Below are 25,799 nucleotides of genomic sequence, written 5' to 3' on the forward strand. Positions count from 1 at the left end.
AGCAAAGGCCATGGCTGCTACACTTTGGTGCTTCTACTAAGGGGCTCTCCCCTACCTTTTATAGAGACAAAGGGGCTTACTGAGGAGAACCCGTGAATCAATAGTGCACGTTTCACGGACGCATTCATGACAGCATTCACGGGCGCAGTCAAAGCTATAATAATGCATATTCTCCAAACAGTAACATCTCATGTGAGCACTGAATAAAGAGCCGTACATCCCGGGTTTTATTCCTGAAATTATTTCGGATGCAATCAGTGTGGCGGATCCAATTGTATCATTTTTCTGGGATTTTACCCGAAAAAGAGGTCTTTTCGGATTCCGGATCTGATGAATCCTGCAAATAATCTGAAGGATAAAATCTGATGTCACGACTTAAATCCTTAATTCCAAATCTATGCTCGGGGGCTACTCGCAGGAAAAGGGATTTTGATTTAAGGCTCGGGGGCTACTGGATATAGACATCAGAGATTTATTTTTCATTTTTTTTGGAAAATAGACTGGAGTGACCCTCAGCCTGAATTCTGCGATTCAACCTAAGGCTCGGGGGCTACTCCATATGGAGCGCGAGTACTTCGCGCACCATATATGATCAAAGATTTCAGGGCTTGAGCACCTCACAGCCTCGAAGTAAATGGAAGTACTTGAAGGACTACTCGACGTATCTGAAGGAAAGACCAGAAGCAACCAAGAGGAGGTTCTGATTACTTGAAGAACTCGAAGACGCCCTGCCAAGTATTCGATGCCTGTAGGACTCAGCTACGAAGAGTTCGGGGGCTTGTCAGACCCGAGACTGCGGGACTGCTTATAGACATAGAATGTTTTAGAGTAAGAGATAGCTCGTGGATGTACCTTACCTATTTTGTAACTACCCGAATAGGCATAGAATTAGCTGCAGTACAAAGGAAACTACCCGATTGTATTGTAGTAGGACTCCAACTATACTCGGCTAGGACTTTCCATGTAACCCTATCCCCCCGGATATAAAAGGGCAGGCAGGGACCCCCTCCAAACAATCATCAACACCTAAGCCAATACAAACCATACAGGACATAGGGTATTACGCAAACTCGCGGCCCGAACCTATTTAAATCTTTGTGTTCCTTGTACCATCGAGTTTTAGAGCCGTCGATCCCTACCTACAAACCTTACTGCTAAAGGTATCCCTGAGCAGGCTTGGTGATAAACACCGACACCCAGCTTCCTTGGTTTGGCTGTCCTAGAGGCCCACATGTCCAAACAAGCTGCCATGCCTTGTCCTAAGTCGGTTAAGTTGCTCTGGTGGGCCCATGAATCCTGGCACTTGCGTCTGATTGGTCGAGAAGATATTGGCTCGGATTGATGACGTGTTTATGCTCATGGGCTGCATCTCCTTCTCATGTGAGGCTATCAAGTGGGCCCTTTACCCCTTGGGCTTGCTTGTGATTGGCTCGAGAATTTATGCATTGAATAATACTTGCTAGTTTCAGGCATGTTTGGCCCATATTTACCTGCACATATTCTCAGACTAGCATCTGTGGAATTCTTCAAGAAATAATCATATGCTAACATGCATTCCCTTTGATGCCCATATCATGCACGATATTTGACGGTCAAAATAGTCCGTCAACAAGATCCCCCACATTTATTTCTTTGATCGTCCTCGAGTGAAGGCTAGAACTAAGGAAGACCCGGCTCCTGTATGAGATGACACCTGCTTATAGATTATTCTAAACTTTACCTTTACCTGTGAATTTTCATGTGTCTACCATAAATTGTTTGGCAAGTTGAAGAGAGGAACGGTACTGACTCCAGTCTCCTCCACTTTCATGCTATATGACTGGGGTTTTGAAAAATATTTTTATAAAAATCAACCATAGCTTTACTTCTTCATAGAATCTCTCATGTCGCTCAGTGTGTATGTATTCTCACCAAAGTATTGCTTCTTTTCAACCTACTTCTAAGACATAGTGGTTTGCTGCACACCTATATGGAGATGTCGGAGAGAGGAAATAATACTTGGATGAGATTGTGCCACATGAGCGTACGAAGGAGGGGCGCACATCGGACGCACGAGGCTGAGCATTACCGAACAAACAAATGTAAATGGTTTCTCTTCACAACGCAATCGGATTATGCCCAAAAATCATCGAACCAAACAGCACCTAAATTTTATCAGATTACACAGCTAATGTACATGAGATAAGTGATACCTGAATATGTTTGGCTTATGACTGTAACGGTATCAAAACACTGACAATGTTTCAAAGAATTGGTTTCGCACGAATAAAAATTCCTCGAAGATAGGATAAGAAACCAGAAACAATAGATCCCCTCTCACTTGGTAATCAATGAATTTGGCCTCACTAGCATGAAACTCTCGATGTGGGATGCCATGGTGGCGCTGGTCGCAGCACCTCACAAGGGTCGATCCTCGATGAGCCAAGCAGAAGTGGCTGCAAGGAGGCTCTCTTGCGCTGAGAAGCGATGCCTGGGCGCCACCGTTGGAGGTGACAAGCCGCCGTCGCCATCATTTGCCGGACCTGCAGACGAGGACGTTGGCAGCGGCCATTGGATGACGGCAGAAACAAGAGCAGGGATGGGTGAGGATTACAAAGGCTTCTGATCGATTACGCTCAAATTTGGGTGGAATCGTATCAGATCCCACGTACTAATCTGATTATGACCTAGCCAAACCAAACAAGATTTAACGGGATTTGTAACCATGTAATCTGGCGGCGGAGCAAAATTGACGAACTAAACACTAACTTAGTTTACTCAGATGGCACATTTTAAATGTTGCAGTGTACCAGTTCCAGAGCCCGCACCGTTTTGCTTACTTCAACGAACTCGTCTTTGAGCCTCTAAAAATAAGGGCGTTGGGATCTTGCTGATTGTAGTGGCCAGTAGTAATGCAAATAATGAACCGGCAAGATCTGTGACCTTTCATTACGTAAAAACAGTTAAATAACACACAGGAAACTAGATGAGATTTCTTATTGCAAAGCACCTGTGTAACTACAAGGAAGCAGTACTATATATTGGTTACATGTTCTATTACAAAGAAAGGGAACTAAAATTTATTATCTGCTACTTACGAATAAACGTTTTATTCTTAGAAAATACAAAGGCAAGGACAGAGTCTAAAGTAAATGAAAGATAGAGACAAAGAGAGTAGTACAAGCTGCTAGGAGTAAAAGGTAACATTATTTGCGACCCACAAGCCAAGAGCTGGCTGTATGACTTTAATGCAAACACCTATTTCTTGCCTGCGAGCAATACTCGACGGCGGTACTCTGTGAGAGCCCATATGGGGAAGATGTTCCTGTACTGGGTGTAACTGGCCATAGCAGTTTGGAGAAAAACTCCAATGATCTCCTGTTGTTGACAGTACAATATTTTTTAACACATTGCAATATTATAAATGATCGTTAATCATAATTTAATTAAGCACAGAGTAACTATGCTGGAAATAAGAGTTTCTGAATAGACAAAATAACACAAATGCACTGCCATTTGAAATCATCAACGAACATAATTCTGCCTAGGTGTTGTCCTATATATATCTCCTCACCAACCTCTAATAGGGAGCATTTGTTACCGAACATGGAGATTTCTTGCCTTCTTGGTACCATAACATGTCTATTAATCTAGTTCCGACTAATTAGTTTCCATGGAACCTTGATTCACAGTACATTATTTCTTTCATGATTAATCTTTTTACTATAGGATTTCTACTAGGAATGTTTCAACTTGTCAACCCAGGACATTTATTTGCATGGGCTTGGCATATACATTTAGAGAATTTTTACAGTGATTGAAAAAAATGAGATACATCCATCTAATAGAATCGTATGGTGGTCAAGGTAGAAAGTACCTAGACTAAAGTACCTGGTGGTATAAAAATATGGGACCAAGTACCAAAAAGAGTGGGACCGAATATTAATTTAATTTAATTTTCCATAGATCAACGGCTAGTGAAAAGTTAAGGGAGAAGTACCTTAAAGTACCCTCTGGTACTTTATAATCATTGTAACAGAACTCGTATGTTTATATTGTTCTTTGTTAATGAATTGCAAAAATGCTAAGAGAGGCATGCTCTCTCTTGAGGGTTTCTAAAACTAGATTAATTTTTTAACATGAACAAATATTCTCCAATTAATTTTTAAAAATGTATACAATATTCTCATAATATGAGCATTACGGCATAGATCCATTTTGATTAACATTGAACATGTATGCATAAAACATCATGATATGCTCGAATGAAGAAGTCTTCACGGAATCACGGCTGTGCTGATCTACCTCATGTGGTTCTTAATATGATCATGATGGTTTAGCTTAGTTTGCATTATTTTTGGAAGGAGAGATAATCCTTCAACTATCTAAATCTTATTATTAAACTATTATTCACAAGATTGCCAAGTATCTTATCTGCATTACCCCAACTAAAGGCTTTGTGCCAAGTTGTTACTTGTTAATGAACAATTTAACTCCCTACAAGTAAATAGTAAGTGGTGATCAATCTATTTTCTCCCACATTCATTGTAGTCTTGAATCAAGAATAAGTGAAGTAGAAGAAAACATTAATGCTTGTTTGTAAATGAAGAATATTAGTCTCCTACTCCCTGGGTCCCAAAAAAGTCATTTTGGGATAAAAAAAATTATCCAAAAACAAGTTATTTTATCCCTTTTATTATGTGCATAGGGGCAAACAAGGCTATTTTACATCCTTATTAATATGTCATATAATTCCTAAAATGATTTATAATTTATTAATATGTCCTCATATCTCCCATTGATAGTAAAACTACTTTCTATGCAATCAGCTATTACTTACTTGCTGTGGAAATTCTCCATCCTCTAATTGTAAGTTCAGCAAAACACTTGCTGCTCGATGCAGAGGTACTGGATCTCTTTCAGCCTACAACACCTTGAATTAGTTTCCTTTGTGATGTGCACATCGTATTAAAATCCACAAGCCAAATGAACAACAAAAGACAAGACCTGTCCTGCATCAATTAGTGTTAGCATGGCCCATGCAGTGTGCGTACCATGAGGTCGATTGCCTTTAAGATTTGTGTAAACCTGATTCAATGCAATTCAGAAAATGGCTGGTCAGATCTTGTGGTTGCATGGTGGTTATACTCTGAATTTACAGCCTATTTGTATCGGCTTCTAGACCCTCAGCTTGCACAAACTCAGATTCCAACATCCATTGTCCACAAGCTGTTTTTCCCAATTTCTATCTAAAACAAACAATCCCTTAGTTTCCAATTTATTGACACCTGACACAAATTATAGAAACACAAAATCCCAAAATACTAGCCTGCAACACTAGCTACATAATACCCTGATTCCTAAATATCAACTTCAAACAAATTGATAGATTGACGTCAAAGTTACCTCATTATGACTTGACAAATAGCTCTCTCCCCAGCCACCAGAAGGAAGCTCTTTTGACAAGAGAAATTCACATGCCTTTCTGATCGTAGAACTATTCTCGAATGTCCGGCCAGCAGAAATTAATCCCGCTACTGCAAACCATGTGGCATAGGTGAAACAAATTCCCCAGGAGCCATACCTGTTAGAATACAGATTTGGAACAAATAGAGTTGAGTAAAGATTTTAGTTTATATATTCAGTGTGTTGTATCTGTACTTATGTATGCATGGTGTCATAATACTAACCATGAACCGTCTCTTCTTTGAGAACTCTCAATGAAACTAGCACCCTTGTTGATACAATATTCCACCTCTTCCTTGCGGTGGCCAGGGTTAAGTTTTCTGAATAATGCTAGACACTGAATTGATGATGATGTACATTCGACATACCTGTCAATTAGATGCATATGGATGGAGACTGTCTTATATATAACTAAAAGGAAATATATTAAGAACTGGAAATCAATGGATTATAGCATCTTACGGGTATTCAATCATTACACGCCCAAATGCGTCGGAAGGATTAATATACTGAATTCCAAGAAAATATGTCAGTATTGACAAATCTAGTCACATTGATGAATGCAGTTGTGCTTTTTCAACAAAGCAAGCATGTAACTAGAGAGTGAAGCAGATATGTATTAATTTATATACAAATATGTGCATTTAGCTAATTTAATAGCTATCCTGTTTAACTTTGCATTTTATATTCCATTTACTTCAGATTATACAAAATTAGGGTAAATTCCAAGTTCTGATTCAGAGTACATGATTTCTCAGTTTGTCTTATTTACCTAGGTTAGAATATTCTCTGGTTGTTGTTCAAGTGGTGTATGTCCAACAAACCTTAGCTTATGTATAAGGCAAGTACTACTTGTGTTTTACTGCTGTATATTTTTTTTGTTTATCTATGTAATAAGAACACATTGCTGCTTGTGATGGTGTACACGAGCATGTGTGCACATCTCTCTTTGTATCTTCACCTCTCTTATTTACTGGTGAAAGCAAGGGAAAAAATTGACTTGCAACATTGGGACTTAGCATAAATATTAACACAAGAAAGAAGGATCCTGAAAGAGATCAACTACTCACCTCCAGCCATGCATAAGATCTGATGCGTTCAAATGTTGAAAAGCCACCATTATTATTCTGTGAATGTTTATTAATACAAGCATATCAGACACATGGCTCATCAAAGTGAACCAACTGTTAAAGAAACTTCATGAAACTTAAATGTTGAGCATTGACATTTAGAAATATTATCAATATACGGCCATAATAAGTTGGGTTGCTGCCCTTTCATGCTGTTATCTAACAAAAACAAACTGCAAAGGTTTTGTAGGTAACTACACTTCTATAGGCATTGTAGTGAAAAATCCAGAAAGTTGTGATCCAGCAGAAATGAACAGTAAATGTTCTGGCACTCCCATTGATTTTACTTCCTCCATGACAGAGTATTGAATATGCACACCACGTACTATGTTTTCAAAAAGTGAACATGTCTATACAATATAATTAATAGCTACAATTTGTGTCAAATAGTAACAGAAGTTTGAACAATGCTTACCATGAAAGACATCAGACAATTGACAGCATCATATTGTCTATCAGTTTCCAATGGTTCGCTAATGATTTCAGGAGAAATCTTTGATAACAGTAGACAAGCCTGTATGTAAAAGTAAATTGTAAAAGCATAGATACTTAAAAAAATCACAAAAAATTAATATGAAACAATGTACAATGAAAAATTACAATATGATCAACACTTGACTTTACAGTTGTCCATTATCTTGGGCCTGGGCCATGTGAGGATCTAAAAAACAACTTTAATAAAACTATTGTTACAGACTGTAACCAAATATGATATTAGTTCAATTTGGTCAAGTCTAGCGAAAACCACTGTATTAAGTGTGTGATGTGCATCGTTAGACGAGAATAAGAAAACTCGACCTGCGAGGGGCTAGCCGCCCCCCGAGCATTCTTATAAGAAGGAGGCCTTCTAACGCAGACTGAGAAACCCCACGAACCCCAGCTCTTTCTGACCTTAAGTCTGGTGCCATTTCCTGGAACCGTTACCTGAGCCGGGACCGTTACCCACTGGGCTGGGAAACCGTGACGCCAGGCCGGGCCAGGGTGACTACACAACCCAAGCTATCAGGAACACAGCGAGGGGTTTTTTTCCCCACAGGCGGGGAAATTCGCCCCGGTGGGGGTTCGAACCCCGCACCTGTGGAGTGCCGCCGGTTGCTTCGCACCACTCGGGCTAACAACCTTAGGCAGACGAGAATAAGCAGATATAAAACTTTGGAGAAACAAAAAATAAGCACCAATGAAACCTTATATGTTCCCAGGGTCATTTGCCCCTGTTTGTTCCATCATTCCACGACACCATCCCCCCCGACCCACACACTCTCCCCACCACCCCTAAAATTGCTGTAACTCCCCAAATTTTGAAGATGGAAAAAATCACTAAAAATTATTTTTTTTGGAGTCCACAATAAGCACACAAAAAAACAATTACTGTTGCACTAGCCTTAATATTCAAAATTCACTCCAATTCAAGATTTCATGTTATGAAACCTTGCACCAAAGGATCCACATTGAAGTTTCCTTCAATTTTATTAAATTTTACTTTACAAGTTTTGAACTTCAACCTATTCAATATGGCAAACCATTTAAATCTTTTATGTTCTACATCCTTTTCTTAAATTCTATTTGGCTATTTTATTGTCTTGCACAACCTTTGAAGTAGACAACCGTGATCTGAGATTCTGAGTTTCACTAGATAATAACTAGTCTGCATCTTTAGATTCATATGGTTGTTCGTAGGAGAATCCACCCTTTACAAATAGTTTTAATCAATCATATAGTATATATCTTAGTTGTCCAAATTCATTTTGGGTTCAAATGTTTTTGTATATATTTTGCTTCTTAACATGTAGGTTAGAACAACAAGAAAAGCAGGGAGACATGGAAGGAGCTGAAAGCATGGATTGGTGGGCAAGGAATAGTAATTTTCGTTCATGCCCCCATATAAAGGCCCATAGTAATAATGATCAGGGAGACTATCTTATGCATATCAAATCTACACTTTTTAGTATATGCATGAGCATTCAATAGACATAGTGAAATAAAATAAATTAAATTAGACAAGAAAAGTTCTTTATTGGTAATAGTTAGGAAAACATAAGTTTTCACCTTTAATGCTGTTCCAGTGCAATCTGAAACTTGCCAACCATCATCAGCTGTAGTAAATGTCCATCCACCTTTGGAGATGTGGCGATGCCAGTATTCAAAATTTCCGGGGCAGTTGTCAAGCAACTTCCATTGTAAAAATAGCTTGCTTATTAGTAAAACAAAATGGATTGCCATTTTATAAACAAAATCGAGGACTAGTAGCATGCATGTACCTGCGAATTCTTAAGGAAGGAATGCGCTCGATTAAGAGTTGGTCCAATCTCTTTGACAAAGTCGGTAGCCACAAGGGCCTCAACTGTTAAACCTGCGTCCCACACTTGGCTTCCATCGTAAAGCTGCATTGAACAATACAAAAAGTTGGAATCCCACTAGTGCTGAACTACATACATCTCTATTATGATTAATAATTTTATTATTTGTATGCTAATGGTTGTCAGTGCCACGCGAGACTTCTGGGGCAACGGCATGTGTCCTCTATTGCTACTACTGGCAACTGGCCTACCAGGTTCCAGTCGACTCCTTCCATGTGATGTTTTCTGTGTAGCTTCACCATATTTGAATATTAGTCTAAGAGAGTAGAGAGGAGTTGACACGGATTTAACTACAACAATCTCAACAATTAAGAAATGTTCAATACTTGGTAGACTGAATAAAAGCACTAATTGAGCATGCCAAAACTATTAGCTAACACCATTGCTGTAGCTATGTGAACGGAATGTGAAGGAGATAGTAGGAAGTGGGCCAGAAAAAACATTATGGATACTTATGTGGAAAAGAACATTCAATGGTTACCTGCATCTTCATGCCATCTTCAGCAATCCACAAGTAATCATATACTCGTGCAATATGGCGTTTGAATGCCACTGAGTTTGGATCTTCAATCCAGCAAGCAAGCGTATTTAATGCCTGTGTATGATTTGCTTAGTTATTTTCTTTTTCAGCTATCATGGAATGGCTAATTGGAAACAAAAGTAGTCACTAAGGAATACATCTATAATAGATTAACTATGAAGAAGTACAAAAGGGAATCACTCCAAGAAAGGGGGAGAAGGAAGGACACCCTCCATCCTATGAAAAGTGCAATCCTGTGTTTGAAAAAATCCAACAAAGAGTACAATCCTAGAAATTGGACCTCCACTACCTCCTAATTAAGTGGCCAGATTTGATTTGCATGATAAAATTAACTGCATGTGGCCAACAAATGAGGGCATGAGTCTTTTCACGCTACTACTAATATGACTTAAAGAAACTAGAATTGCACTCTTCATGGGATGGAGGGAGTACACAATAAAGGAAAAAAGAAGGTTCATCAGTAACACAATGTGGTGTGGTGGACCCTGGACCGGAGTTCGAACTTGATTGTGAAGTTCAACTCAATTGCAAACTGAACTAGCTAAAGCTAAAAGTGGTGCATAACTCAACTAGAACCATTTTGGATAGCAAGAATAGCAGTAGTGGTTGAGAAAAAAGTACTTACTCTATCAGAATCGATGCAACATATTTCGTACTCGGTGTACAAAAAAGGAAATTAAAAGAATTAGCCACTTACCTGTGCATTTGCTCGATCTAGTTTATAAAACGTTTGTTGATTTTTTTGCTAAAAATTAAAGTATGCATGTCCATAGATTTAAAAAATGACCAAAACATATATAGTTTATTAAAATTATCATTTAATCAAGATATTGTAAATGAAATGATTCTTATATTGTAAGTAAATCAAGATCGGTAGCAGCACCATCACGTCCGACAGAAAATTGGCAAAAAGAGCAGCAGCACCTATGGCACAACTTCGGTAGAACCAGCATCATGGGCTATAAATACAAATAGGGCCTCTAAATTGAACACCTGGATCTGAATGCCGGGGATGGACGCTAGATCCTCTTCCAGTCTTCCTCATGGACTACAGAAGTACAGATGCAGCTAGTCTCGTTCATGGACAACATGAGCAGCTTTTGCATTGCTCCTGCATGCATCTTTCTACTCCCATGCCTAGACGGCTGGACTTCTCCATGCACTTGGTCACCAAGCCACTGCAACTTGTACAACTCCACACCGTATACACACACAACTTCTCCATATACCATCTGCCACCGCTTGGTTTCCGTTGCTTGTCACTATGCACCCCTAATAATAACTTGCTGCTGGATAGATTAATGAATGCCAGGTGGTTTCTTCAAACAATAAAAAAAAAGTGCTGGGGGGAAGTGCTCGAATGAGATAAGGGCAAAGTTCCTTGAGAAGTGGCATGGGGAAGCAGAGCGCTCTAGCACGGTAGGTATACAGGTGAAGCAGAGCCGTCCGAGATGGAACTTGCGAAGGGGAGAATGAACATGATCAGACTAGTGATCTGTGGCCTTGCGATGATATGGCATATGATGAGAGGGAAGAACAATCGATTGGTGACATGGATGCCATGCCGCTCAACACCACCCATGAAACCGGATATGGACCTGATATGCACTGGCATGAATAGCCGAGGGATGAGATGTACACAGTCATAGAAGACCAAAGATAGACTTATTTCCTAAAATAAATGGAGTGTTACGACCTGCTTATGTGAAGTGTTTAGGTCACTAAAATGTTGTTGGATTAATCTGTGAAAATATCAAAACAAGAAGTCTGCACTCCCATTATGTAAAAAGTATAACAAATGATCATAGTCCTCGGGTTACCTTGGGTACAGCACCAAGGTTGATGTATCGAGTGCACTCATCTTCATAGTGAATGTGCCTCATGGCAGTGGCAAGAGCTTTCTCCCTCAGTTTTCTCCCAGGCCAATGCATCAGAACTGGTTCAACAAACTTGTGAAGAATAGACCAAAGTATATCCTGAACTGACGAATGCGGATTGTACATATCTTCCTGATGTGTTAGCATGTAAAAAATATAAAAATCATTTAGATAGTAGGAAAATATGCAATAAAAAAACATCTGGATCAAAAAGCAAATATAAGTATGACATCTTATAGGCATTTTCACGTTTTCCTATAATAATTTCTCAAGTCTCTCCGTTAAAAAACATCTTGATCACAAAGCAAATATAAGTATGTCATCTTATATGTGCTTTCATGTTTTCCTATAAACTTCTCGAGTCACCCAACTGTTTTGTGCTCATCAGCTATTATCTTGGTATTTCAACAGACATTCGTTGGAAAGATGCACTGAACTGTATTGCCGGTTAAAATCAGTATATCTAGTCATATTGATCACTCATTAATTTGAGTTCTTGATGGAAAGGAATAAGGATTGCCTTTTGCTCATAAGATTCATCAGTAGACTACTAACTGTTAACTGTGGCCAATTTTTATAATACATTGAGGATTAATGTTGAAGGTAAACATGATCAAAGCCCATTTTGTTGGCGGTATCTAATTTAGCACCACATTGGAAGTTTAGATAGCTTGAGGCTAACATTTAGTCCTATGTGCTCTAAAAATGGCACCTCCAGGTAACCATATTACATTGATGATAAAAGTGTAGTAGGCATGCATCCACTGTCTTGCTGGGAGAAATAATTGACAAACCTCAGACTTATGCATTGACCTGCACTACGTAGTTTAGTTTAGACAATGTTCACATCAATATTGATAAGTACTCTATCTTTTTACAAAAGAGTGCAATTCCTGAAAACGACATGGTCCCCAATAGACTACATTGGCTATAAATTACTAGTCTGTATCAATGACCATATCAAGTAAGAACAATCAGTGATAAGTGCCTTTATCACCAATGTTCCATCAAGAACTGTCAGCCATGGGTCATCGTTTGGTCACTTCCTATTCTTGGCTTCTGGCTCCTCAGTATTAATTGGAGCAAATAAGAGGACAATGATCTCTATCTAATTGGCTTTGCATCCCTATTCAACGATAGTCCATTTTCTATAAGTTGGCAACTGATTGTTGTGAATTATATATTATTCAAAAAATGATTCTTCCCTCAAGATATTTTCCTGGCATGATTATCCGAAAATATCCCCTCAAAATAAAATCACTTTTTCACCTATTCTGCGAAAACCAATGACCTTATTCTAACAGACTGAGTATGTACTATAATTTGCTTTGTGTATCCTAATGGAAAAAAAAGATAATTATGAGGCGCTATATTGAAAAGGATATGTACGTGACCAATAGCTTATTGTGAATATATTTTAAAAACAGCATTTTTTAATTGTATACTATAGTACATTATTCGCAAAGAAATAGTATAGACACTGATTACGAGCTATATTGCTGATAACTTTTCATACCAACCTTAGCACATTCAGTACGAGCTTTGTTCCAGTCAATCTCATCATAGTGGACTTTGTAGAGTTCATTTCTCAATTCCAGTACAACTGGTGTGGCTGGACCAACGAACTTCTTCCCATAAATGTAAGACATGGGCAAACACACCATTCGGATATAGCATGACATTCGACCTGCATTACGTCATGTATCATATTGTACCATATTAGCAATGAATGGCCTTGCAACCTAGAACTTTTAACATTTATCGACCTTGGAGTATTGTGATAAAATGATTTGATTGTCCAGTACTAAATAAAATCAGCAAGCCACACAAATGAAGAATTATTTTTGCTTGTTGAACGTGAACTCATAATCATCATGAACTTGCTAAGTGTCCTGAGATTTCTAGCCTGCTTAGTTTGCTCCTACCAATCTGCTTTGAATATAGGGTTGCAGTTTTAGTTGTAAATTATACAATGTTAATGTCTTGGTTTATTTTGGCTTCAGCAAAAAGAGTAGTACATTACAGTCTAACTTATCCAATGAGTCAATACCTAGTGGGAAATTTGTGGGGGATGCAACCAGAACTGTGAGCCCAAAAGATCTTAAGAAGCTGGAGAGCAAGCTGGAGGAAAGTGTAGGCAAGATCAAAGGGATGTTAATATATAACAGTTTGTTCATTTGAGAATTTTAATTGACCTATATCTTTTCTGTTGCTATTTGTTGCATCTGAGCTATATTTGTGATAAGCTATGTTAAAACCAGATGACACGTGTATACTATGTGCTCACAGCCTTTAGTCAACTATAGTTCGCGTTATTTAGAGATGCCAGCATGTACATGTTTGTACGTGTGGAGGGATCAGGGTTTGGTGGCTGCTCATAGGGCTCAAACAAAATATTGACATTGCGCCCACATTCTATAAAAAATGTTATGATACAATGCACAAAGGAGATACCAAAATCAGTGACGTGCAAAAAAATTTGTCTCTGACGTGAGATTAAAGACCGATAAAATTACTACACGTCACCTGTATCTTTACCACAAGCAAGACATACTGATGGGTGAATATATTGGGACCATCCTAAAAAAAAACATGTCACTGATAGGATACCAGAGATGTGCATGGTCCATACACATCACTCGGACCCAAGTTTTTGGTTAAACCAAGTTAAATGCCAGCTCGTGTCCATCATATATCTCCTCAACCATACACCTCTCTCCTTTGTCTCACCCCCTCTCTCCGCTCAACTCCTCTCCTCTTAAGAGCATGACTTCTTCCTTCCTCTCACACCCTCTCGAACCAGCTACAGCTAAGAGAGGCGGAAGGGGGGGGGGTGACGCTGTTTCCGATAGCGATTCCGCTAGTCTCCTTCCTCTCCGATGGCCATTATGGCGTCGGAGAGGTAGAGCGACCGCGGGATCGCCATGCGGAAGTATATAGGGTAGGTAGTTATCTATCTAGACCTAGGTGCTTCTCGCCATCGCTCATCACTGGTGGAGCTCGGGTTTGCTAGGGGGTGTTCCAATTCCGCGTGTTGTTTCTAGCGGCGTTAGCGAGGCGGATGTGATGGCGGTGTAGGGGAATAATTTCTCTTGGCCTCTTCCTCGCCCCGACGGCGTCTTACTCCGGCGCCAGCGGCGTGGCTAGGGAAACTTTTACAGGAGTCCGCAGCTGGTACGTCTTCTCCTCTGCTGGTTGGGGGTGCTACTGGCATCTTCTCCAAGGATGCAAAGCTAGATGTGGGTCTCGTGGTTGCTTGGTGGCTGGATCTGGCTCATCCTTCCCTCTACGACGGTGATCATCGATGGTAAGCTAATATCCAGGAGCCAGAAGAGTTAGGGCGCGGCCCCGATCGATGGGCGAACATCAACATCTTCCTCTACTGCAACTCCGAGCACAACCAAAGTGCAATGGAGCTTCTCCAGTTCATGTGTTCGTCTTCTTTGGCGGCGGCAGCGGCTAGCGGCGAGGAGGTCGAGCTCTAGTGGATTGCGAAGGATCTAGGGACATGGATGTAATTTTTTCTTTCTTGGGGTCCTTCGTGAAGTTTGGCTGGAACTCCTATCTTTGTATCCTTTATGTACGTGTCTGTATTTCATATGTTTTCATGTACGTTGTCCTTACTTCGGGGAGGCCACTAGCCGCCATCGACTCCACACAGGCAGCCACTACACCACGCCGCAAGAGGAGTACCCACCTAATCTTCTCGCAACAACTGCCACGCAAATACGTCTATTTCCTCCACTGGTCACGATAGCCAGAGTGGTGATGCATGACGGACATGGCAAACTGGCAGCGTTGGGGAGGTGGAGATCCACAGCCCACATGGTTTTCTTCTGAATTGTTGGGGATTTTGTGGTTCCAGATCATCCAAGGTAAATCCCACCCTACCCATCCTTTCATTCGTCAGATTGTTGTTGAGTTCTCCCTATATTCTTTGGTTATGATGGATTTCTATGGATTTTGGTCTCCAGCAAATTGCTGCTTGCTTTCTATTCATACTAACATTCTTAGTCATGTGCCCCAAATGTTCTATGAAATGTGTGAACACTCTGCTAGTACTACAAGCCTTTTCTGTAGTGTACATTAGTTGTTCTTTTATCTGTTGTTGTTGGCTAAGTTAAGATTTCAATTAAATTGGTTGACAATTCATTAGATTAGCATAGTCGATGTTGCTAGATGGCATATCTATCTGTATTGGTACACTTCTATTCTATCTTGTTGATGTGACTAGCTAATTTTCTACACGACATCACTGCTTTTGTTATAAGTACCAATAATGTATTGTTTCCTTCCTTCTAAACTGTATAACAACAATTTGTGTTGCCATTTATACCATGCTGATATAATGGTCCTAGATATTTTTTTGAACCACATGCCTACTTGATTCTCTGAATGTGCCAATGTATCTGTACTTATAAATTTCTTTGAAAATGTGTTTTGAGTGGTTGTTCCATGTTGAAGCCTTGAAGAAACAACATGCTATGATGAAGCTCTAATGAAAGGGGAGCTGGCAAGCTGTCCACTGCCTTTATACAAGAAGCAACAACATGCTCACCTTCTCTTGCCACTGGCAACTAGTACAAGTAATGTTAACTCAGCTTCTTCAAAACTCACTTGATGCTGACAGATTTGTTTCATAAGGCTAGAATAAAATTGTTTTATTGGAACAGGGATCCCCTTTGTCCAGGAGCGGTGAAAGTGCATAAGTGTTTGCAGTTGCTCATTGGGGTAAGTGTGGCTTTTGTTTACTGATACAGATTGCAAGGATGGGATTGTAGGGATTGCAGTTGTAGTTGGGGTTATTGTATTTCAAGTAGTTATGGAGTATAATTGTTCTACTTTTATTAGATGTACTTCTCTGAATTTTTCGTTATAGCTAGATTGAGTATGGGTACAGATTGCAATGATCGAAACATTAGCTGCAGAAAAAAAATTGGTTGTTGTTGTAGGCTTTTTATTAGTACACCAATTGGGATAGTATAGTGCTTGCTAGTTCCTGCTTTCTACCTGGTAGAACAGATGTCCTGGAACAGTTCATAGCTGTGAGATTCATCTGCAAATTATGTTTATTATATATGTGTATGCTTCTTCATTGAAGAGCTATTTGTACTTTTGTTGCATGGTTATCAGGAGAATTGCACTTTTTCCCTAGTTGATTTAGCTGCATCAGGTGTTGATCATGATGAATTGGTATCCAATGTTGAACCCCTTCTGTTAGACAAGATATCCTACCTATATCCCATCTTAGCTCATGTTTGTAGATTGCTTTCTTACCTAAAACTATTTTAGCTAACATAGATTTTAACCTCCCTGCATATTGAAGTTGTAATGCAACTGATTTATAGAGTTACTCTATTCATGAAGTCCGAGGAAAAGAGAGTTGTCTCTTCATTCTATCTCACACACAAAAACATGAGACTAATTAAATGTATTGCTTGTTGTACTGTATGTGGATTTAAAAGGAGATATTGTAGTATAGATTATGCTTGATATTCTATTTTGCTGATTGTAACAGCTGCCATGTTGCTATTGGAACATCTATGAATATTTTCTAGTACAAGCTCTGCTTAGCTAAAGACACTGTATATTACCCACAATGCACTCACTAAGAATGTGAAGGAGACAAGGAGCACTGCAGGCGTTTTTCTAACTTCTCGCTAATCTGACTAAATGGTGTGTTCATGTGAAGCAGATCGTCAATCTATTCGAAGAATCTGAACGAGTATGAAATGTTACAATTGTTAAAGATTTATAAGTGAAGATGCAAGAGTCATAGAAATTTGTGAGATTACAACTAGAATAGTTAAGTTGGACTAGGATTAAGATATTGGTAGTGTTAGCTGTTATGTGGTGTTATACTTTGTTTCATATGGTTAGCAATGCTTTGTTGTATAGTCTTATTTTGACACGGATTATAGAAAATCATGTGCCCACATAAAAGAAAAGGAAAAATCGTGTATGCATGTTGATTTTGTATTTCAGCATGCAAATGATGTGCAATGGACGTCTTCAGTTATTTTTTTAAAAAAAAATCATCATCACAGAGGTGTTGTGTCAAAAGCCCGGCACTGATTTAGGTCATTGGTGACGTGTTTGACGAAACATGTCACCGAATCTGATATCAGTAACCGTGACACCCCGAAATTTTAATTTTGGGTTGTGAATATCTTTTTGAATTCGTTTGTCCATCATTTATGTTTTCTCGGGAATTTACCAGGTTTTCCAAGGATTTATTATCAATTCTTTTTGAGCTATCCAATTTTTGGAAGTATCTAGATTTCTTTTTGCTAGTTTTGAATATTTTATTTGAGCTCCTCATGTCCTAAATGTTCTCTGTGAATTTCATTTTTCTGGAACTTTTGGGACTAAAAATATTTTTCTATAGCTTTTTCTTATTTTCCGAAGAAAGCAAAAGCCTTCTTTTCATTTATCCTTCTTCATTTTCTTCCTTTTCTTTTCACCCTTTTTCCCTTTCTTTTTCTTTCTTGGGCTGAGCCCAGCTGACCCGATCGTCCCCCTTTCTACAACCACCGACAGGCAGGCCTCACTCATATGGAGGTTCTTCCTCCCCCGAGCCGGACTTGAACCCGAGTCTCGGTCGGGTTATGCCACACCTACCTGGGTACGGTTCATGGGCAGACCGCTGCCGCTAGTTTTCCGGCCAAAATCTGGCCACCTTGGTGCATCCCTGCCCCCAGCAAGTAACAAAACAGATTCCTCTCGTCGTCCTTTTTTTTTCCAAATCCCAAGCCTTCTCTTGCGATCAATCGACATAAATTTGAGCAACAGTATCCACCAGTCTCCATGGGAGGTCTGTTTCGAGCTTTTGTTGTTTAGTCCTCATAGTTCTAAAGTTAATCGCAAATGGGTCCTTTTCGCGTTTTAGCTCTATTTTAATCTATTGTTGTTGTGTTAGTCTTGTTTTAGCATGATCTAGAGTTGTTGTATCGTAGTTTGTGTTTCATGATTAAATTTAGAATTAATTTGTTTAATGCCTATTTGAACTAGCTTTTCTAATTAAAAGCTAATTAGAACTCTACACCGGTTGTCATAATTAATGTTAATATGATAAACTACCAACTTAAATGCATCTTTTAATATAACTTATTTAGTTCAAACACGGATCATAATAAAATTTTACGCTTAGAATGCTCTCACATGTCTTTTATTTACTATCTTTTATTTACATGTTAAATAGTTAATGACATAAGTTATACCAAAACTTAATAAATAAATATGACTAAGTTCATCTGGTCTTTACAAATACAAATTAAATTAATTTAATTCTAATACTAGGTATTTATTTTGAATATCCTTTAAATATATGTTTTTAATTAAAATAAATCTATCATATAGTTTCCTTTCTATTACAAATTTTCTGATAGTTGTAACTCTTCAATCATATCTCCATTTTCATCGTTTCTTGTGCTCTCCTTTAGTGCATTTTTGCAATGCTTTTCTTTTGTTTGATGCCCTATTCTTAGTTATGCTTGTTTGTTTGTTGTATGTTTGTGCCATGCTTGTTGCGAGTAGGAAGAAACGTAGTTCGAGAGCTCTGAAGATTAAGAGATGAAGAAGTGTTGAAGACTCTGAGCAGCTATTCTTTGAAGGAAGGGTAAGTGTATTCCTTGATCATGCTTTTATGCTAATACCCTTTATTTACGTTTATGCTTGCATGCGTTAATATGATGGGATCCATTTAATTATCCTCTGTTATCCATGTCCTTGAAGCCAGGTTTTTATCTTCGTTGCCTGGGTAGATTGCTTAGCAGCTATATACTTTTGTTATGGTGGCTTAATGATGGTGAAACCATACTTGAAACAACTGTTAACTTTTCTCTTTAAATCTGTTAGCTTGTTTGATGAACATGATTAATTAAACCATGGAGTGACCACCCAGGATAACCATGCAACCACAAGAACTAATGGGCTCTAATCTTGGCTAATTAATTAAATATCTCCAGTTTGTTAGTAGTCATTTCAATGCAAGAGGGGGGACTGTAATGAGGTATTCGCTGCCTGTCATGGGTGTACACTTCTGTTTGGTTTTTGATGAAACCTTGGGGCAGGTTCACCAAGGTAGCGGCTGTAACTTTAGCGGATTATTACTTATTATTAGAGTCTTTGTAAAGGTCTCGTAGTGTACCCATACAGTCATACCTTGGAAGTGTGATGATAGTGCCTGATTAGCACTGCGTGATGGGTAACACGACTTGTGGGTAAAGTGTGCAACCTCGGCAGAGTGTAAAACCGATATATCAATAGTGGTGCTCACGGTTAAGAGTGGCATGGACCCTCGCATAATAACTTAAATGGAATATATGCTTTAATTCAGTTATTTAATTGATTCAGCTTTACTTATTGTTATTATCTCTCTTTTATCTTAAATGTGGGCTGGAAAACACTTAAAGGCCCACAAAAATAATTCCTAATGGGTTCCTTTTGGCAACCACGAAATCAGCCTGGGTCTAAGGATCGGATTCATTGGAACCTTATGCTCGAGTGGGTCGTCCCACCTATAGCAAGTCGCCGACTCCCTTCCAAGCAGTGGCATATGCCACCCTCTTCTCGGGCACCGGTGCCGCCGGGACGCGAGCTGGAGGTGCTCAGCATCTTTAGCCACCGGAACAGTACGCACAAGCAGGCCCCCCTCGATGCTCATCTCTCTGCGTGCCGCGATTTCAGCGTGCAGGAGTGTGCGGGTTCTGGGCTCCTACCGATGCTGGCCGGGGCCTGCCGCTACTCCTGCGCGCCGGCGCTGGCGGGTTCTGTCGCTGCGCCTGGCCGTGATTAACTTCCTGCTGCGGACGGCCACCTTCCGCCATCTCAACGGGCACCGCCGTGATTAATACTACTAGCTACTGCTGGTACATGATGATGAGCAAGCAGACTAGCAGCGTTGAATTGATTCAGAGCAATGGAGTTGTGCCGCCGGTTGCTGGCCACATACGCTCGTAGGCGCAGCTAACTAGAATGTGGATCGATCCACACTAACCAATGGAACGCCGGGTCACAGTATATATTAGAAATGGATCAACCGGTGCTCCGCAATTCCTTAGCTAGCTAGGTCGATGGAGCGAGTACGGTTTACTCCATGGAGCAACCATCCCTATCTTAAATAATTAGTGATGGTAATTTTCACGTCACCGCTATTGTTCATATTAGTGATGAAAATTTAGTAACGTTAAAATTTGCCGTCACTAATTAGTATTTAGAGCTGTCACTAATATACTGTTTGTGACGTAAACTTTTGGTGGTGTTGGTGTAGCAACAATCAGAACACCCCAGGTTTACTAAATCTTTGGTCATGATTAAAATTTAGTGGGGGGCTAAACCCAAACATACCCTACATATGTACATGCACGAATACAATGCCTCAAGAAAGAAAACAGAACCTGGGTGAAATGGCAGGTGATATGGCAATAGCCATAATTCTGGTGGCACCGGGTTATTACCGGACCAATCATATACCCCAAGTACCTGAAATATCCATGTCAAATAAAAGCGATCCTAAGGAAACTTCTGTCTGTGAAACCAGTTTGAATAAGTTTGATATTTCATAAATTTCATGAACAAAGAAGCATTAGTCCCCTACCGAGAGCCAAAACTTCCCCCATGATGCCGTATATGTGGCGCCTCCATGATCTAAAATCCAGTTTCGACATTTCTCTATGGCTCCATCTCCACCATTTGGACCCTCTCCAAGCAATCTCAAAGCAACATAGTTCAAGGATGAACCAAGCATTGTGCTGTGGCCCTCAATGTGCATCCCCCAACCTCCATCTTCATTCTACAACCGTATTCGCGAAAAGAAATGGATTTTGCTTTCTCCCAGCACAGAATTGTAAAGTTTGTCAACGAAAAAAATACAAAATAGCCTTGCCTGATGATTATAGATGTACCGGAGCATCTCTTTCTGGTGTTCCGGTGATAAAACAGTGTTCACAACTCCACTCACATACAATGTTATAATCTGAGCACATGGGTTTGGAAACATCGATGAGTTACTTAATTTATTATATAGCAACAAATAAAATAGCAAGTTGTGTGTGCTGGTATGCAATAGAACAAGTTCGAACAAGTGTACCAAGCCTGGCAAAACGAACAGAGGCCCTGCATAATCCACAGGCCAGTGTCCATCGTGTGCCTGCAAATTACAGACCCTGCTTACTGCCCGTTTCAAAGAGTTCCAGACGGCTTCCTCCGTGACTTCTTCATTCTGTCCAAGCTTGACGGCCGGAAGGTCTAGCTTCTGAGGGTTTTCTTTAGCAAACTGCACAATATAATAGATAGCAGAAGGTAAGCGAGTCACTGCCGCAGTTGTAGGCTCAAAGTGAGAACCCCGAAAAGAATTAACTTGTACTCGCGTAGAGAATTAACATGTACTCGCGTAGGTCGAAGTGAAGTCAGCTCGATCAGCCCTATGGTTACTTGACGAGTTTTAATGCAACCTTTAATCTTTTAAATTTTGGCTTTCGTTAGACAGGGCATGTCCATCATCTCAGAGATCAATAACTTATATTTCCTATACCATTTTTATTTGAGGTCATGTGTATATGCCCGAACACGCACAACACAAGATTCTATATATCAAATCCCGTTTTCTATAATCAGGTCGATCTGCCATCAGTGTGTCAAGCAGAGGTGTAGACATGGACACAGACCTGCATCCTCATGAGGAGGTCGCTAGAATGCTTGCGCTCGAAGCGGTGCTCCACAAACTCCCGGCGTGCCTTCTCCACCTTGGCGCGCTCCTCTAGCGTGCCTAGGTCAGGATCAAACTCCCACACTTGCCGCCCGAGGAGATTGTTCACCGATCGCAGCCATGGGCTGCTGCCCTCCGACACCTTCAGCCTCCACATGTACAAGTCCGGAGCAGAAGCTCAGTGCTCAAGGAAGGAGAGGTGTATCAATTAGCTGGACCCGGGGGTACATCTGATGCATGTGCTCCAATCTGGCCTTTAATAGAGGGCCGCTCACGGCGTGCGGTTACAAGTGGCCAAGTGGGCAGCCATGGTCATTGACCTAGCTAGGAATTTACTAGGAAACACGTACGCTATCCTGACCCTGAACGACCTAGCTAGACTTTAAGGTTGAGCTGTTGAGCAGCGGACGTTTACACGTTGACTTTTTACATGACCTAATGTACATGTATCCTGACCCTGGACGACCTAGACTTTAAGGTTGAGCTGTTGAGCAGAAGATGGTTACACATTGAGACTGGCCTAATGGGCTGCACTATAGCATTAGACAATAGTGATTATTAATGAGTTGCTGTAGATCTGACCCTATTAATTAATAGGGTGAATAATGTTGACATAATCAATAAAACTAGCATGTTTCACGAATATACAAGTATATGTTGTATTAGTCTCATGTAAGTTAGGCGTCGGACTTGGGAAACCAAATTGCACAAAAACAGGCATAGAAGGTAAAATATAGACATGTTCATTCATACTAGCTGCTAGTGACCAAGGTGTCGGTACTACTAAAAACTCTCGCATTGGGCATCTTGTCTGTCATGGATCTTTTAATGACACTGTAAGCAATTTACTTGTCAAGGTTAATTGAAATTGTACATGTAAATTTCTTTTAAATGTTCTTGTATTGTGGACTAATATTTGACGCATTGAAAATAATGGGTTGTTTGTCACGCTTCTTTAAAACAACCAACGGAGATATCAACACAGCTAGACCCGCCAAGGAGATAACAACCAACGGAAATATTTTTTTTCCTTTTCTCGTGCTTGCTTTGCCACTGTTATGTAAAGTCGATGCTTGTGCATCTCAAAGTGGCCCAAAACACCATGTTTTTTGACGCTCTTCTTATAGCGTTAAATTTTTTTGACTCGTTGTTGATTGACAAAATTGGAAAGGATAGAGCCAGACCGATTTGACTAGTTTGCAAACCAGTCACGCCGGTCTGGCCTGCTGCAATCCAAGTACGTTTATGTTTGTAATTTGGAAAACTTTAGAAACTGACTCATAACAAAGAGGTACGACTTCCCCAGCCTATATATATAAAGGCAATGGCCGATCCAGGACAACCAAATCGATTGAAACATATTCATAATTACTTTTTATCTCCAAACCCATCTCTTTTTCAAACCCTAATTTCTATTCTTCTTGCATCTCTACGTCTTACAACTTTCGAGGGTGTTCTGAGTGGCCTGCCAACTCTAGAACAAAGCTAGCTTCACCGGCATCAATGGGGTCCCTCCTGGGCCAGTGGATTTAGGTTTTCGTGGGGCACCTGGACGAACCGGTTTACATATTTTACTTAAACTTCATACCATGATATCTTGTAAAACTAAGCATACCTGAATTCATTGAAGTATGGTTTCAACACTATCCTTCTTGGCGTATCTCCAATCTTTGACATCTATAGGACAATAACCACCATTTCAGGCTATGGTGCTTACAAAATTGCCCTAAAATACCACATTCTTTTCCTATAGGTTGCCCACTATGGTTGCATTTCACTACTATTCTTTTTTCCTCTCGTAAATCCCATACATGTGTCAAAATTGTTCCCTTTCGCTTGGTTACTTCATTGCGATCACCTATCAAACAAAAGTTAATATTAGTAACACTAGTAGAAAAAGGACTATTGGTCCACCCCAAAAATACCAGTATAGACTGTTGGTGCCTACCAACGTCACCACCGGGAAACAGCGATGACGCCCGCAGACGCCAATTGGGGTGGCAGTATTTCATGAACCACGAATAAATCTGCAAGCGCACGAAATACCTCTGTAGCATTTTACTCGGGAGTATACATGGGTGTCATTTATATTTCCACAGGGAAGGCGGTGAGTGAAGAGATATAGACTAGTTGATGAACTTTATCTAGATTGGATATTCTCATGCATAAATAGGGATAAGATAACAACATGGTAGGAGGTAGTGTGACACACACAAACTACCGTCTTGGATCAATAAATAAAAGAAAGATAAAAGATGCTCTAGGCCGGGAGCAAGGCAGAAGTTAGAGCTCGAGTCAACTGTGCTAGGCTAGCTATATCTATACTTTCTCATTGGTTAGCTCGTCAGAGATTAAACTACACAATAGGGAGATCGTTATCGAAGCAACAGGAGGAGCCTGTACACCTGGGCGACTTTATGTACCTCCTATCCCTCATACCGAACGTGGAGGATTACTCAGTCTCGGACAGGGCTGTCACCTCCTGCCGGCTACCTCTACAAACCGTGGGCGTAGTTGACATCCAGCAACTCGTAGCTAATCTAGACACCACGTCTACACTAGTAAGGGATGCTCTAGCATCCCGCGCGGAGCCCCCACCCTCTGGATGGACAGACATCACACTAGAGCAATCATACAAATACTGGAGCAGTTGATAGAGTTCTAAGAACAAAAGACTAACCATCTCCAGCACAGGGCGATCATGCAATACAAGCATTGAATAATAACGCAACCATATCAAGAAGCATATATCCAATAACTCAGAATACACTTCAAGCAGATATCGGTAACCATAGTCTAATTCTATTACAAATGACCGAATATTAAAAGAGAGAGCTAGAGATGAACCCATACCATAACTATCGAGCAACTCCGGCGACTCGATGACTCCTAGACTTCTCCTAAACTCCACTAAGCCTAAAGACTATACAAGATGAGCAAGAGAAGAGAGGTGTGTGGTGTGTGTGTGTCCTCATTCTCTACCCCCCCCCTTGTATTTATAGCAGGGAGCCACGGGTGAGAACCTTCACAACCAACGTAAGGGACCAATGGGGAGGCGCCACATGCCCTGGTTGAGGCGGTGGGGCCCACGGGCCAGGTCGCCCGACCAGGTAGGTCGGTCGGCCTGCCCGGGCACCAACCGCCCCCAATTTCTTTTGGCAGGCTGTCCTGGGCCTCCTTGTCTGATCCACATTGGGGTTGGCCTGTCTTGACTTCATTTGGGTTGGTTATTGGGCTACACTTGGTCCATTTGAGCCTGAATCGTTGCTCTGATATTTTCTGTGATTTTATGTCAGGCCAAAGTGTGCTTGCAACCTGCATATTAGCTCCAAAATACAACTTGCATTTTCTAAAAGGTAAAGTGTGGTTTAGGGACTTTATTGAATAAGGATGCGTGTAAGAAATGCAAACTCTCATGATTTTCTAATCAAGTTGACGCCTGGAAATGATCGTTAGTGAGCGTCAACAAGATCCCCCAAGCTGTCCTTTGCTCATCTCGAGCAAAGTAGGACAAATCAGGTTTGTTGATCAGAAAATCACTTTGACTCGTACCTTACTTGTCATGTCATAGTCTGAAGCAAAGAGATTCATCTATAAGCTTAAATAAGTTGGCCATCATACCTTTGCACAATTACCTTACTCCTTCATGAGGCTTTTTGGTTGTCTCTTCGTCTTGGGTTGTTGAGAGTCAGAACGGTGCATAGAATAATACTTACTTGCTCATAGATCCGCAATCCATCT

General features: G+C 40.3%; 1 protein-coding gene across 1 annotated transcript; it reads right to left on the minus strand.

Annotated features, from left to right (window-relative positions):
- Positions 1-2,947: 2,947 nt before the first annotated feature.
- Positions 2,948-22,270, minus strand: LOC120640552 (parkeol synthase-like). The gene is made up of 18 exons (XM_039916424.1): positions 22,018-22,270; positions 21,441-21,626; positions 21,237-21,326; positions 20,949-21,143; positions 20,749-20,833; positions 12,871-13,037; positions 11,294-11,482; positions 9,414-9,527; positions 8,834-8,956; positions 8,622-8,744; positions 6,991-7,089; positions 6,516-6,572; positions 5,908-5,954; positions 5,670-5,813; positions 5,386-5,563; positions 4,987-5,067; positions 4,820-4,903; positions 2,948-3,357 (listed from the first exon to the last, which is right to left on the minus strand). The coding sequence occupies exons 1-18, from the start codon at positions 22,213-22,215 to the stop codon at positions 3,238-3,240; spliced, it is 2,280 nt and encodes a 759-aa protein (XP_039772358.1). The 5' UTR covers positions 22,216-22,270; the 3' UTR covers positions 2,948-3,237.
- Between the last annotated feature and the right edge of the window lie 3,529 nt (positions 22,271-25,799).

This window comes from Panicum virgatum, chromosome 7K (genome assembly GCF_016808335.1).
Source record: "Panicum virgatum strain AP13 chromosome 7K, P.virgatum_v5, whole genome shotgun sequence".
Classification (NCBI taxonomy): Eukaryota; Viridiplantae; Streptophyta; class Magnoliopsida; order Poales; family Poaceae; genus Panicum; species Panicum virgatum.